Source organism: Pelodiscus sinensis, chromosome 4 (genome assembly GCF_049634645.1).
Source record: "Pelodiscus sinensis isolate JC-2024 chromosome 4, ASM4963464v1, whole genome shotgun sequence".
In the NCBI taxonomy this organism is placed as follows: Eukaryota; Metazoa; Chordata; order Testudines; family Trionychidae; genus Pelodiscus; species Pelodiscus sinensis.
The window spans coordinates 85,071,183-85,087,071 of NC_134714.1; the positions used below are offsets into that span (position 1 = coordinate 85,071,183).

The 15,889-nt window shown below is 42.2% G+C and overlaps 1 protein-coding gene across 29 annotated transcripts in view; it reads left to right on the top strand.

The window, feature by feature from the left end:
• MADD (MAP kinase activating death domain) overlaps positions 1-15,889 on the top strand; it is a 135,710-nt gene that overhangs the window by 54,429 nt on the left and 65,392 nt on the right. For 27 of the 29 annotated variants that reach the window (XM_075927624.1, XM_075927623.1, XM_075927633.1 and 24 more), the window contains 3 exons: positions 3,607-3,793; positions 3,993-4,143; positions 9,432-9,638. In XM_075927624.1, coding sequence (XP_075783739.1) covers positions 3,607-3,793; positions 3,993-4,143; positions 9,432-9,638 — 545 coding nt within the window. The remainder of the gene's footprint in view (positions 1-3,606; positions 3,794-3,992; positions 4,144-9,431; positions 9,639-15,889) is intronic. The other 2 variants (XM_075927647.1, XM_075927652.1) reach the window with 1 other exon arrangement.

Here is a 15,889-nt window from a genome sequence, read left to right on the forward strand (position 1 = left end):
CTCTAAGTCCTAACCTGATGCCATGCTGGCACTGGTTCCGGCCAGCCTTAACTTCGGTTCAGGGTCCACTCGATGTGGACATGCTAGTTCGAATTAGCAAAACTCTAATTCGAACTAGTTTTTAGGTCTAGATGCACTAGTTCGAATTAGCTTCGTTCAAATTAACTAATTCGAATTAAGTTAGTTCGAATTAGTGCTGTAGTGTAGACATACCCTATCATCCGACCTAAATGGAACCGACAGGGGGTCGGATTACCGAATATGTTGGATGATACGGACTCTACTGTAGAGAGCAACGAAACAGCTAATGCCGCTCCTGCTGTGGAAGAAGTGTCCCCGGCAGAGCGGCCTCAGCTGATCTGTTGCTCTCTAGGAGCAACTGCTGCAACTCCTGCCGGGGCCACTTCGTCCCCAGCAGGAGCAGCAGCAGCTGTTCCTAGAGGGTGACAGGGCAGCAAGCAGGGCCGTGCTCCCGGCCCATGCTGTATCCGACCCTGCAGCTCCCGGGGACAAAGTCCCCCGGAGCTGCAGGGTCAGATAAAGCAGAGTGTTGGATTACCGGGTGTTGGTTAATCTGGACTCCACTGTATATACAGCCAGACTTAAATTGCAGCCCTTGGCATGTGCTATGAGTTCCATTATAGGCCCCAGGGTTTCTAAAGTTGAGTAGCCCTGTGTTAGTCACTCCTGTGGGGGATCGACCAGGGCTAGTATGCTTGGGGGTACCATTAACAATCCTGCACCCCTCACTGATTTTGATCAAAGATGCCTCCAACTTAGGGTGGGGCGCTCATCTAGGGGACCTCAGGACTCAAGGCTTATGGAGTATGGAGGACTGCGCTTTGCACATAAATGTCAGAGCATTCACAGGGGTCCGCTTGGTGTGCCAAACTTTCAGATCACACCAGTTGGGCCATTGTGTCATGGTGTTAACAGACAATGCAACAGCAATGTAGTATAATGGGGGAGTGCAAATGGGGGAGGAGGGTGCACGCTTCTCTGCCCTTTGTCTAGAAGTCCTCCAGTTATGGAACTTTTGTGTAGACTAGTCAATACTCCTTCAAGCAGTGTACTTCCCAGGGACACAGGTGAGCTTAGCAGACTCACTCAGCCACTCTTTTCACTCTCATGAGTGATCCCTCCATCCAGGAGTTGCACACTCAATCTTCCAGAAGTTGGGCTTTCCCCAGATAGACCTTTTTCTGACTCAGCCAAATTGCAAGTGTCAGCTTTTCTGCTCATTCCAGAATTTCAGCCTGAGTTCTTATGGAGATGTATCCCTCCTTGACTGGGGCGATCAACTCATGTATGTTTTCCCCCACATCTCCCTAATTCTCAGGGTGCTTTTGAAAATCAGACAGGACTGAGCCGAGATCATTCTCATAGTCCCAGTCTGGGATCATCTACACTGGTACACAACACTGATAGACATGTCAGTGGAACCTTTGATCAGGCTTGTCATGATCCCAGACCTGCTCTCCCATCTCCTGAACCCCAACCTAGATTCTCCTGAACCCCAACCTAGATTCTCTCCACTTCACAGGTTGGAAGCTCTGTGGCAAAACCCTCCAAAGCTCTGCTGCTCAGAGCAAGTTAGACAGGTCCTTCTGGGTAACAGAAAGCCCTTCACAAGAGCTACCTATGTTGCAACATGGAAGAGATTCCCCATTTGCTCTGCTCAGCATGGCTCATCCCACATGCAGGCTTCTAGTCCTTTGATTGTGGATTATCTTCTAAATCTTAAACAACATGGCCTGTGTAGTTCCTCTATCAGAGTACACTTGGCCGCCATCTCAGCTTTCCATTTGAGGATACACAGTTCCTCTGTGTATACTGACCCAGTGGTCACCCATTTTCTCAAGGGCTTTGATAGGATTTATCCACATGTCAGGGCACCTGTTCCTCCCTGGATCTAAATCTAATCCTCTCCAGACTTATGGGTAATGTTTGAGCCATTAGCTGAATTCTCCTTGCTCTATCTTTCCTTCAAGGTAGCGTTTTTACTGGTGATAACCTCCGCTAGGAGCATCTCTGAGCAAAAAGCCCTTATATCAGAATCACCTTATGCTCTTTAAGGATGAGGTGCAACTCTGGCTGCACCCTGCTTTCCTTCCCAAAGTGGTGTCCACATTCCATAAGAACCAAGACACTTTTCTTTTGGTTTTTTTATCCCAAACCACGTGCCTCCTCACAAGAGCAGAAACTTCATTCATTGGCTGTAAGATGGGCTTTAGCCTTTTACATTGAAAGAACTAAATCTTTCAGGAAGTCAATTCAATTATTTGTAGCAATAACAGACAGAATGAAGGGTCACCCTGTCTCGGCCCAGTGTATTTCTGCTAGAATAGTTTCCTGCATCAGAGAATACTATAGCTTGGCAGAGAGAGCCACCCTGCCGCGCTCTGCAGACTCTACCAGAGCACAGTTTTAATTAGCAGCCTTTCTGGCCCAGATTCCCACATAGGAAATTTGCAGAGCCGCAACATGGTCATCTGTTCACACATTTATGGCCCACTGTGCTCTCATACATCAATCTAGGGAGGATGCAGCATTTGGCAGAGGGTGCTCTAGTCAGTGCCGGGCTCCTACTTCCTGAGTTAAAGTTTGTGATTCACTTGTTTTGGAATGCGCATAAGCAAATACTTGAAGAAGAAAAAATAGTTGCATACCTTTCGTAACTGTTGTTCTTTGAGATGTGGTGTTCATGTCTATTCCAATACCCACCCTCTTTCCCCACGGTCGGAGAAGCTGGCAAGAAGGAACTTAAGGGAGGAGTCAGCAGTGTTCTATATTGGGCACCATTTTGGTGCTGCTAAGGGGAAAATCTGGCTAACGTGCATGCACAGACACCTACTTTGGAATGCACATGAACAACACATTCTGAAGAACATCGGTAACAAAAGGTATGTAACTGATTTTTGTCCTAACTTCTCTGCATACATATGAATGGAGGACAGTTCCAGATTCCCTGTGGAAAAGTCTATTCAGATTAGCTATTGAATACAAATCAGTTTCTCTGTTTGCCTTTGGGAAGAGTACAAACCTTGAAGTCTGAGACTTTTAGAAGATGCTTTTACATAGGAAGTCTGAAGATAGTGATGGCCTTACAGTCTGTGCTCAAATCTGTATATTTCTGAGTGCTTTCTTAATAGTATCCTAGAGGTTTCTGGAATTAAGTGCTAAATTAAGGAATGAGTCATTTTGTAGGAGACCATTTGTTTCTGTCTCGAGTGATGAAAAGCCTTGATAGATCGACTGTCCTCCTCTTGTTCCCTTTGTTGCGCCTGCTTAAATGCAGTTGGGTTAGGTTAGATACTACAGTTGTGTAGTCAGACTGCATTAGGGGTATATGTTAGATTGTGTGTCACAATAGGTAGCTTTGAGCAATTCAGTGAGGTCAGTTAGTATAGTACATGGATTGGGGTGACTGTAGTGACATTAGCAACTTGTTGAGCCAGGCGTAGATTCACCAACTTGTAAACTTAGTTGTTTTATGGAACAAATTTATGTGGTAGTTCAGGCTAGGTCATCCCTTATGCCTACAGATCGTATGTACCTACATCTGGTGCTGTCGGCCTGTTACTCCCTTATGTCTCCCTTCTGTAGTGAGAACCAACAATTCCTGAAGGAGGTTGTGCACAACGTTCTTGATGGGCAGGGTGTTGGCTGGCTAAACATGAAAAGAGTCCGGCGTCTATTGGAAAGTGAACAGCTCCGTGTCTTTGTAATAAGCAAACTGAATCGCACCATCCAGTCAGAGGAGGATGCACGGCAGGATGTCATCCAGGATGTGGTCAGTTCTCCATTTCCTCATGTTACTCAAGCTAGTTCATGCTATTTTGGTTAGTAAAGGGTGCTCTGAAACAATATTTTAGAATTCTCCTAAACCCTGCTGAGCAACTGGTTATTGGTTTGCAAACCTCTGCTGGAATGTGTGTACTGGGACGGATTTCTCATGTGAAGCATTCTCACTGCTGGTGTTCTCATTGCAGGAGATCAGCCGCAAGGTTTACAAAGGGATGCTGGACTTGCTGAAATGTACTGTGTCAAGCCTGGAGCAGTCCTATGCAAATGCGGGCCTTGGAGGCATGGCCAGTGTCTTTGGCCTGCTGGAGATAGCGTACACTCACTATTATAACAAAGGTAACATCAGGAGTGTGCAGGGTCACTATTCTGGAGATAGATGCAGTCTGCTTCTATGTATAGTTAATGTATTTTTATACCGTCCTTAAGGTTCATGATTTCTAAAAACATACTGCACTTGAAACAATACTCTTGCCTAATACGTCCATGAAGTGTAAGTTCCAAAAGTGCGAGCCTTCATGTAAGAATGCCCCACTGACAACTTCGGAAAGTTGAGTTCCAGGCAGACTCCCCATGTTGGACCACAGCTGGAATGCCTGAATATCAGAGAGAGTCTTAAACTAGGTTTCAGATCATATAAGGCTTTAGAGATTGTAATGAATACCTTGATTTACATCTTGAATTGAGTAAGTAGCCAGTACCTTGTGTAGAGCACAACAGATGTGGGATTACATGGACTCAGCCTACTCACAAGATAGGCAGTTGTGTTCTGTGTCAGTGGAAACTTTGAGAAACTGATCCAAATAGAGTTTATTAATCTAGCCTTAAGGAGAGGGGATCTGCATAGTTGTGGCAAAGTCTAACTGTGACAAATGTCCAGCTAGATAGGGAAAAATCACTACAAACCAGCACTCTCTGTAGATGAAAGAACAACAAATAGTCTGGTAGAACTTTATAGACTAACAAAACATGTAGATGGTATCATGAGCTTTCGTGGGCATAGCCCACTTCTTCAGATGACTGGAGTGTGACTTCTTCATCTGAAGAAGTGGGCTGTGCCCATGAAAGCTCATGATACCATCTACATGTTTTGTTAGTCTATAAAGTTCTACCAGACTATTTGTTAGTCTGTACAGGTAAACTGAAAAAACAACTCGGCTACCCCCTGAAGCTTCTGTAGACGAAAGAGCAATGAGCAATCCTTCAGTTCCCTGAGGCTGTGCACCATTTGGGGCCGGGCAGGGGAAGCACTTAATGCCATTTGAAAGGGCAGGCACATCCCACTTCCATTCTTCTAGATGAGCCTTTCTCTCTCATCTCACTACCATTGTTTTGATCTAATCCAAATTCAAACTTAGCCATTTGCTTCCATCCATGTTTAAGCTTCAGTTAAGACATGAGAAAGCACAGAAGGAATTTCTTTAATGAAAAGTTGACAGTTCTTAAAGTTGCTCTGTGTGTTGGTGGCATTGCTGAAAAAATTGAAATTGAGGAGGAATAAACTCACATTTGACATCCTGTGTCTGAGACCTAATAGGAGGTTTTTTTATGTTGTGTTTTAAATTATTCTCTTCTTATTTTTTTTTAACCACAAAATTATTAACAGAAATGTGGATTTTTTTCTGGGGACTTGATTTCATTGTTGATGCCATCACTAACAGAGAATTAAAGGATTAAATACACATAAAATATAACGAAGTTTCACTTTGCAGAACCCTGGGGTTCTGTGGAACACCATTTGGGGAAACTGGCATAGAGCAATAAAGGTTAAAGCACAGTACATTCTGGTTGAGCCACACTTCACCAGCCAAACTGGAATAAACCCCATTATCAGGCTCTGTCACTCTTTGACTTCCTTTCTAAATCTCAGTAGAACTACTAGCATCATCAAAAGTCAGGTGTTACCATGATCCTATCCTTTGTTCTCCAGGCAAGGCCCTGCTGAGTTCACAATCCCTCAGTTTCCCGCTGTTGATTTATGTGTTATTTGAGATAACATTGTCCCTTTGGATCCCAGTTGATCTGGATTGAGCCACATCTACATTAGTGAGCTTACTGTGGCTTGGCTGTGCCATTGTGAGACTACTTGTGCAACTGCTCTGTGCCAACAGGACGGAGTTCTCCTGTCAACATAACAAAACCACCTCACTGAGCAGTGATAGCTATGTCAGTGGGAGCAGCTCTTCCATCTACATAGCACTGTGCACACTACCACTTATGGCATTGAAACGATGTTGCTCAGGGGCATTTTTTGTCATGCTCCTGAGCAGCGTACGTTTTATCAATGTTAGTGGTAATGTAGACATGGCCCTAATTTGCCTTGGGACCAAACTTCATCTTTCCCCCTGCCTTGCTCCCTCCCCCACTGGGTAGCAATGCAAAGTACAGAAGGAAACTGAAGCATGCATAAGCCTTATAAAAATATTACAAAAAATTCTCAACTTTGTCACAACTCCCCAGAAAGGCAGTGCCCAATAGTATCTACCTTTATAATCATGCTTCCTTTTGTATTATAGCAACATATCAGTATGGTTAGTGAATCTGCAGACTCAGTAGTAGCCTTGAATGTCCCCATTCCACATTTCTTTTTGTTCAGAGAAATCCAGTGTCTTTTAAGAATTTTATGTCATTTTAACCTGTAAACATGTTACAGGTCTGCAACATTTCAGCCTCTTGGGACATTTAGGATATGTCTACACTACCACCCTAGTTCGAATTTGAACTACCTACTCCGTGCTGCGTGTAGCCGCGGGCACGGAGTCCTCACTAAACGGGGATTTAAAAATGGCGGCGCCTGGCAAGATGCAAATGAAGCCCGGGATATTTAAATCCCGGGCTTCATTTGCAACTTCGAATGACTACATTAACCACCCTAGTTCGAACTAGGGTGGTAGTGTAGACATACCCTTAGTGACTTTACCTAGGGGTAGGATTCTACACAGTATATCTGTGAGGAAAGGAAAAAGTATACTTTCTTCTCTGAGATGACTCGTTACATGGTCTTCCCCCATCCACCTGAGCAAGGCACAAGTGATCCACCTAGGGCTGTCATGATGTGTGTTAATGCCTGGGATTAATGCAGGGAAGGATTAACACGTTAATTTTTTAATGCGTCAATCGCAGATGTTAATGCTGCGCTGCCCCTTTGAAGTGCCGGTCCAGAGCTTCAAAGTCAAAGTGCAGTAGGAGCTGGGGATCAGTTGGGCACTCCAGCTGATCCCCGGCTCATAATGCACTGCCCCTTTGAGGTGCCGGGTCAGCCCTTCAGAGGGGCAGTGCTGCCCAGAGCGTGGGGTTAGTTGGGGACTCCAGCTGACCCCGGGCTCCCACAGTGCTGCCCCTTTAAAACACCGCTGCTGAATTTCAAATGGGCAGCTGCACTGAGCCTGTGGTCAGCTGAAGACTCCAGCTGATCCTGGGCTTCCGCATCGCTGCCCCTTTGAAATGCTGCTGCAGCGTTTCAAAGGGGCAGTGCATACCTTTAATCGCGCGAGTAATCACGATTAAGTTTTTTAATCACTTGACAGCCCTAGAACCAACACTTTATAGTCAGTGATATCAGGTTGCTGACAGGTATAATAAAATTAGTATGGACATTTACTGATGTTAAACACAGGTAGACCCTCATGTACTCTATGATTGTAATAGTCATCTGTCCTTCATTGCCACATTATTCTCCTATAGTTAAGTTTTCACTTAAAAATTGTTTCTAGCCCTCGTGGTTGTGGAAAAAAACCCATGAAGATGTGGATCAGGGGTAACCAGTTCATTGTTGTCTTCCCAAGTCAAACAGTGTGAAGCTCTGAGAGGCAAAAACTGCCCTTGTTCATCTCAGTATGTTAACGCTGAAATCTAATGATGAGAGTTTGGTTAAAATAATTAATAGTAAAATAGTTATCGGAAACATCCAGCTAATTTGTCCATAATTTCTAACTATATATCGCATGCCTGGTTAGGTGTCAAAAGCTCTGACTTGCCCTTATGCAATTGTCAAAACCTCCAGTTTTGCCCCAGACAACTTATATGATGTAATTATGTGTTGTCAGTACAAAAATATGAAGCACACTGAAATTGGAAAATATGAGGACAACATAAAATAAACTACATACAATATCTGAAACTACAGAATCTGCTGTTCTGATTGTTAATTTAAATATTTAATTCACTGAACGGTGTAGTATTTTAATTTAAGTGAAACTGCACAGATTCTCCAGTTTGCTCTGATTCAATCACCATGTATTGGGCTGATGCAGGCATCACTTGGTGAAAACCCATGGCCAGTTTTATGCAGGCTAGACTAAAAGATCATAACGATCCCTTCTGCCTTTAAAATGTATGAATTTCCAGATAGTCAGCTGCAGCTCTTTCAGCATTTCCTCCTGTTGGTTGAGCAACATTGTCAGTACTTTGCCCAAGATTAGTATTGCCAATTCCAACGCAGATACAATGGCAGACCGATTTCCCTTAATGTTACTTATTTCTCTTACATCAGTTACTGTGAGAACTCTTCACAGTTAGAGAAACTTGATTATGTTCCAGAGTTGGTATTGCAGGTTGATCAGGATGCTGTTTCACCCTTCTGAACAGTTTGAAGGGAAGAGACCTCACAGTTAATAAGTCAGAAAAAAAGAAGAAGAAAATTTAAGCATCTAATGTGGATAGATCAGACTGAGAGTCCATGTCCCATCATCAGTGCTGAAATTGTTTTTCCCCTGCTATTTCACCAGTGTCAGACCGTCTGCAAACCATAGTGACCCGTGAGGACAATACTGGAGATGGGATGTCTGTTAACAGTTGTGAGTGTTGTTAAGCCATTGGCAGACTGGGCCTTCAGATATTTTGAAACTCCTTTGGGTTCACCAATCTGACAGGAGCTGGGATGGTTCTTGACATTACCAGCTGTGTCACTAAAAGCTGGGCACTGTGAAAATTGTTGTTTGAAACTTTTGCTAACAAAATAGTTCTACCCCTTATGAGCAGAATTTACGTTATTGACAGGAGTATGCTCCTGCAATGAGCCATTTTCAATGTCATTTTGAAAACTTTTGTCTTTCAGAGGTGAGATTTTTAAGCATCTGTGAACAACCAAAGTTTTGTCTTTCAGTTGGCAGTATCAACAAGGCCTTAGTCCCTACTCTTCACAGTGCTACCAATGGTGAAATCTGTTTGAGTTTCGAAGATTATATCTACACTATGCAGCTTTTAGTGACAGGGCTGTATTAACACAGTCCTGTCACTAAAAGTTGGCATATGTGAAGGCTGTTTGTTGGCATTTGCTGACAAAACACTTCTAGCCCCCATGAGCGGCTTTTGCTTTGGTGGCAGGAAAGTGCTCTGCCGATAAAGTAGCATTCACACTTGTGCTTGCTGCAGCAAAATTTTTTGGGGAGGGGAGAGGTTAAGCCCCTGTGAACAGCAAAAAAGTTTTGTTAGTTAATTGTAAGTGTAGACAAAGCCTAAATCTGAGAAGTGACCGTTTTGCATTGGTGCTGTCTTAAGCACAAGGTGTTTTTAATACCATCTGCCCCATCTTCTCTTTGTATTCTTCCTATTTCTGCCCTTCCCCCATCTCTCTTCTTTTCCCTGGTTTACACTTTTTTCTGCTTCTCTTCTCCTTTCTCTTAAAGAACCAGAAAAAAGAAAACGAAGTCCAACAGATGGAGCCTCCACTCCGGTTGGCAAGGACTCTGGTTTAGCCACGAGGGCAGACTTGAAGCCTACAGTGAAACTGCCAGTACCTCAGCTCATGCCAAGGGTGCCAAGCCCTGCAGGAAAAGGGACAAAAGAGTTTGACAAAAGGAGTCTAAAGGAAGAAAATTTTATTGCTTCCATTGGTGTGTATTGATGTGCATGTGGAATGCAGGAGGAGGGGCTCTCTCTTAGCTTTAGGTTCTACTTGCATCTTCCCCATTTTAATGCACTTGCCTTCATTGCCTCAGTAATGTGCTTCATTCACACTGGATCACAAGGACCAATCATATCTGCTCTTCTTTCACTCATGAAGGAATATTTTCCAAGGCAATTTGTTGAGATCCTTTCCGAGTAGCAATGACAGTGATAAAATTTTGTGTGTGTTCCATGGTTGACATTTTTTGAGAGTCCTATAGTGACCCAAAGGGGTGGCTACATGATTCTGCGGTCTTCAGGACCTTGGAAATAGCAAGCACAGTATGTACTAAATAAAAGAAAAAATACCTCTCGTTCCTCACTGTAACTGGGAAAGTTATGTGGGTGTGTATGCCAATAGAAATAGGGTCCAGGGATCTGCTAATTGTTAACAGCAAAATCCTTAGAAAGAAATTTCACTGCTTCTGCATTTTGGGTTTCAGCTCTTCAACTTCAGTAATTTGGACTGATGAGCATTTCTTCCACATAGGGCAGGCAGATTGTTTGACTATCTAAACAGCTCTTTCAAGGCTGGCTCTTGGAAATTTCTCCAGTGATGCTTTTCCTTAATGGGGGGAAGCGTGAATCAAAAGACAACTAGGGAAGCTAGTATATTCTAATCCCTGTTTATGCTTGCTGAAAAAGGTCTTTGCTTGGTCTCCAAACAAGTTTTAGGAAGGGTCGACATTTTTTGTAGCTTTGGGTAAGAAACATGATCATCAAATGGGAATATCCATTTTCCTTCTCATCATCTCCAATAATGTGGATGGACTGATAAGCACTGCTATGTATAGCATGACATAGGGAGACTAGTTTTTACAGGATCATTATACAGAGAACTTATCACCCAAAGGCAGCATCTGATGAGACTGTGACATCCAGTCTGCAGTGACTTGTAGAAGGTGGAGCATTTCAGGTACTCACATGACAAAATAGGTGCGAAGGTTTTTGGATTTTTTCCCTCTGTCCATATAGTGGCTACAGGTTGGATTGAGTCCCATGTAATGGATGCTTGAAGCCTTGACCTTTGACCCAGTATGCCTCCTTGATTCAATAGTAGATCCAAGGAACAATCGGACAACTGAAGATTTTCCGTTTTCTTGGAAATCTCCCAGGGAAAGAAAAGGTGATCATATTTCTGTGACTAAACTTTAGGGGCTTGAATGCTTCCAACTTGCATTGGATTCTTTTTTCCTCTGTGGAAAGAACAAAAGGAAGATATTTTTTGTGATTCACTTGGAAAGCTGAGTACTCAGAAAAGCGGAAGAGCTCTTTGCCTGGTATTTTTGTGGAGAATGAAGAAGCAGCATTGACAGGACAGCTGGTTGTACTTCCCTGGCAAAAATTAAAGCCTTTTTTCTTACATAAGAGTGCCATAAAGATAAGGGAATCCATGTTTGCAATGTGATTTAAAAGATAGAGTGTTACAGAAGTTCTAATTCTATTTTTTTCATTTTAATATTTATTGAAACTGTTCCTGTCAAAAAAGCAGCCATAAATATGCTGCTAATTATATAAAGACAGGGAACAGGTTAGCTTTTTCCTGTGTTCCTGATAGTTTGTCTTTTTGGGTATTTGAGGCAAAAAGGAATGAAACAAGTAGTCAAAAATCTGGATTTTTTTTTTAAAGCCAGTCTGAAAACACATCTACATGTCCCTTATACAATAGCCTCTAGGTGGCAGGCTTTACCTTGTCAGTAAAACCATGTGTTCTTGAAGTACAGTCCTACTGTCCTACTCTAAAAAGTGATTGTATAAATGGCACTGTAGGGTTCCACATTTGTCTCATTCTTTTGTTCAGTTTATATGAAAGGGAACTTTGTAGTGTTATCTTGAATCTGGAAGTCAGGCTAGGTTCTTAAATTATCATGTATTGTAAATAATACTGAAGGTTAAATAGAGCAAATCCTGCCTTCGATGCACTTGTGCAGCTCCATGGCTTTCCATAGTTTTGAGCTAGCAGAACAGATTGGAATGTCATAGGAAGCATAGGTGAAGAAAGCAGATTAGTATCAGACGATATCAGTGAATGCTGACTGTGTTGAGTGATAGCACCTTCTAGAAATTTTCCACTTGGCACAGTCTGCAACTTAACCAGGATGTTTAGGTTTTTTTTATAAAAGCCGAATTGATTTAAATGTATGAACTGGCATCTTCAACTGATTTCTTGGCTCTTCCATGTCTCCATTTAATAGACCAAAGATGCAATATCCAGAGCTGTAAAAAATGGATTGAACTGACTGATAAAATAAACACCTTTATTTCCATCCAGGTTATGTGCATGCTTACCTCAGAAATGTTACAGATCTTTTATATTGACTGAGATTCCAATAAATTGGCATCTTTGAGTACTTGATTGGATCTGCCAAAGAGATTCTGCTGAAGAGATATGTTTTGTCTATTAATTACTCAAGGAATATTTTTCTTTCTTTGCTCAAGAAAGTACTTTTTATGTTTTTGGCTCCCATTAGGATAGTAAGAATGTTAAAAACAGGGGCAATCTTTGGACCATGAAATTCAGTTGGAATATGAGTCATTCAGCAGATGATGAATCAATCTCATGGCAGAGAGAGTTGGAAATTCGTCCCCCTAGTAGAAAAGAATTTCCTGGCATATGTGTTTTGCTGCAGATTTTCTTTTGAAGACTTGGTTTCTAACACTCGAGCTGCTGTTTTGCTCTTGTCCATTTGGGTAGTTTTATCTGCAACTAGTCTATTCTGAATTTAAATTCCTCTCCTCCAACAGTAATTGTTTTTAGGTATTCTGTGTCATCTCAGTAGGAGGTTGATAAAGTTTTTCCTTTCACTTTTTAGGATTTGAGATTAGATCACTTTTGGATGTTACGTTGGGTTCTGACCCATATTTTCACCACACAGTTTTTCTCCAGTGAAGCTAACAAACTCAGTTTAAATGAGAGATCTCCTATTCTGGGCCTGATCTGCAAGTGTATGTTGGTTGACTAAGCTGTATAGCATATTTTGGCATTCATCTTGCATTACAAGTAATCCATTCAAAACTGCCATGGCATTATGATTCCTTTTTTATCTTTATAGAAGCTACAGTATAAGAAGATACATTGGAACTCAAAGGGCCCTGGTTGTACCTGACCAGAGTTTTAAATTGCAGCTAACCCTTTGACTTCGTATTTTAAATTCTTTATGAAGTGATACGTAGTATCTTTTCTGTCAAGTCAGATCTTTTTTGGGGGAAGAGGCTATTTTTTCATTTAGTGAATTGTTAAAATAACAAAATACATGCACCTTTTGTTGATATTTATAGGATCAAGATCCATAACAAGTGCAGAAGGCAAATGTTATACATAAGCTTCTCAGTAAAGCAAATCTTGTTGTGTAGGGGAATTCTCAACAGTGGAAATATTGATTGCTTTAGTCTTTAAAAATAATAGGAAAAACAGGGATGAATTAGATCATCATAATGAATAGAACATTCATGTACAGCACCATTTCTTGCCCGCTGCCTGGTATGCATGCATTGTTAACTGGCGATGGAACCTAACTTGTAGTAATGGCAACTAATCAGATACCGTTCTTATGATAGATTACAGGAATTAGAAGCAGAGAATGTCAGAGCTTCTCAGAAATTCAAGGGGAACTCTTTCCAATGTGAACTACTTTCATGTCGTTTACCTTTCCCAGAATAGTTGCTTGCATTTAAATCTTCAAAATATGTTGTATTCAAATTGATGTGCTCTCCGACCCTGGCAATGACAAAGCCTATTATAATAATTCTTTCTGTCTGTGTTTGCTGTTCTTCCATCCAACTATGAGGGTAATAGCATTTTCAACACAAAGCATGTTTTTTGTTTTGTTTTTTTGTTTTTTTGCATTAATACTTTAAACCAGGGCTACTCAATACGTGAGCTGCATACGGCACACGGCCCATTTGTTTACAGCCCACAGTGTGGTTTGGGTTTACACGAGGCTCAACACATGGTCCGCGGGTGGGATCCTTTGAACATAGCCTCCACTGGGAACACACTCCACAATGGTGAGACGTCTCCCAGGTGGGGTGAGCATTGAAAGATGTGGGTGGTCGGGCTGGCTGGAAAAGATGGGTACATGGTGTCAGCATTTTTAACCCTCAGGGAAGAAGTGCTGGGGCATTGTGAGAATAGGGTTACCAGATGATTTCAAAAAAATACCAGACACACTTGATCTCAGATGGGAGTGGGGACTGGCCAGGAAGGGTTTGATAGGAGTGGGGCTGGCCAGGGGAGATTCGGGGAGGGGAGAAGGGAACGGTTGGCAGGAAGCAGGGCAGGCCGGGAAGGGATTGGAGGGAGCGGGGCTGGCTGGGAGAGATTGGGAGAAGGAACTGGCTGGTGGGAAGTGGGCTGGCCCGGGCACATGTAGATCCCGGGGTGCTGCCCGTCCCATGCACGATCTCGGTGGGGCACATGGGTGAGTCCAGCCTCCGGGATTCCATCTCGCCCCGCCCCAGCCCCCCTCCTCTCTACTGTATAGCTGCGTACTGCCTGGCTGGTAGACACGCTCACACAATGTGAGCGTGTCTACCAGCCAGGCAGTACGCAACTACATACTGATACTCATGATAATAATAAAACTTACTTAAATAGAAAATACTGGACATTTATATGTCCGGTATTTTCTCAATTTGTTTCCCGGACAGAAAGCTTAAATACTGGACTGTCCGGTTCAAAACCAGACACCTGGCAGCTCTATGTGAGAAGTGCTTTGTATGCATTCCCGTCAGTGTGAAAGAAGCTGTTTGCATATATTTGCATACATATTTGCATGTATATGCAACCACACTTAAGTTGTGGCCCTTGGCATGGGCTGTTAGTATCATTGTGACCCCCGGGGCTTCCAAAGTTGAGTAGCCCTGCTTTAAACTGAAAAATCTCCATGAAGATTGTGTGTCTGGGCCTCTTTTGCCTAATGAAACACCAGACATAAACACCAGACATATTATGAAACACCAGACATGAAACACCATACATGAAACACCAGACATATTATAAGATTTTGCATGACTTTCTACAAGTTTCAGGCATCTTCCCATACAGTGTGTTTTCACTGGAATTTTGATATAGGGAGCATTTACTTTTTAAGCTAGTAGCTACATATTTCTCCCTTTGCTTTTCCTATCAGACTGTTCCTCTCGCTGAAATACTTTCTAGCTTTCTTGCAGAGGAAATGTGTGCTGTTTGCATTTCATTTGTTCTAGCCAGTCTTTGACAGACCTTCTTACAGAGCCACTTTGGAGGATTCCAGGCTTACAGAGAGCTCTGAGATGGCATTGGTAGGATCTGCTTCTGAAGACTTCACCACAAAGAAGTTTTTGATGCATTTTATCTTTGTTTTTGCCTATTTTATTTTCCATCTTTGTGTGTTGAGCTGTAATGCTGTCCTGATGAACGATGACAGGGCAGACCCAGACCAAAAATGTTTATTTTATTTCCTGAAAATAGAGCTTCCTCTGGATATTTTCCTTAGCTTAGCTGCAGGATTTACCCCAATAGAAGCCTTTTTGCTGTTGTGTCTTTACTGAATCTACTCAGGAGTACAGTAACTCAAGGTGAAAACTGTCGAGTATTTCTGAAATCTTGGATTAGGATTACTTGATATTTAAAGACCCATTAGTCTTGCAATTTCTTGCAAAGGGGAAAAGACTTTGAACACCCATTGAATTTAAGCTGTCTGTTCCAGATCATACCTGTCTACCATCTTCTTTTGCTCAGTTTCTTATGCCGTGCCCAAGCCTCTGATGTTCAGTTATACATCTCAGATTTATTAGAGGACCACCTACTTTTTTATTAAAGAATACTTTGTATATAATCTGAAGCTGTTTTAGATGTCACAGAGACCTTTGTTCTCAAAATTCCCCTTTGGATCACTCTAAGTCTTGGCATGTACCATAAATATTCTAATAACTCATTAATTGATAGGTAGCTCACAAAAGGTGCCCTACAAGCAAAGCGTTGCTATTCAATCCTGTGATAGATGGGGACCTGGTTTAAAAATTGTGAAGCATCATTTTTATAATAGCATATAGTAAATACACTTCAGAGAAAGTCAGTTGATGTTCTCAGCCTTGGGAAATTGTAGCCAAGTTTATAAATTAGTTTAATCTTGGAAAAGTGTCCTGTCAGTTTGTCAGAATGGAGAGAAAATCCGTCCGTCATGATTATTATAGCTAATAAGCAGAAACAAAAAAC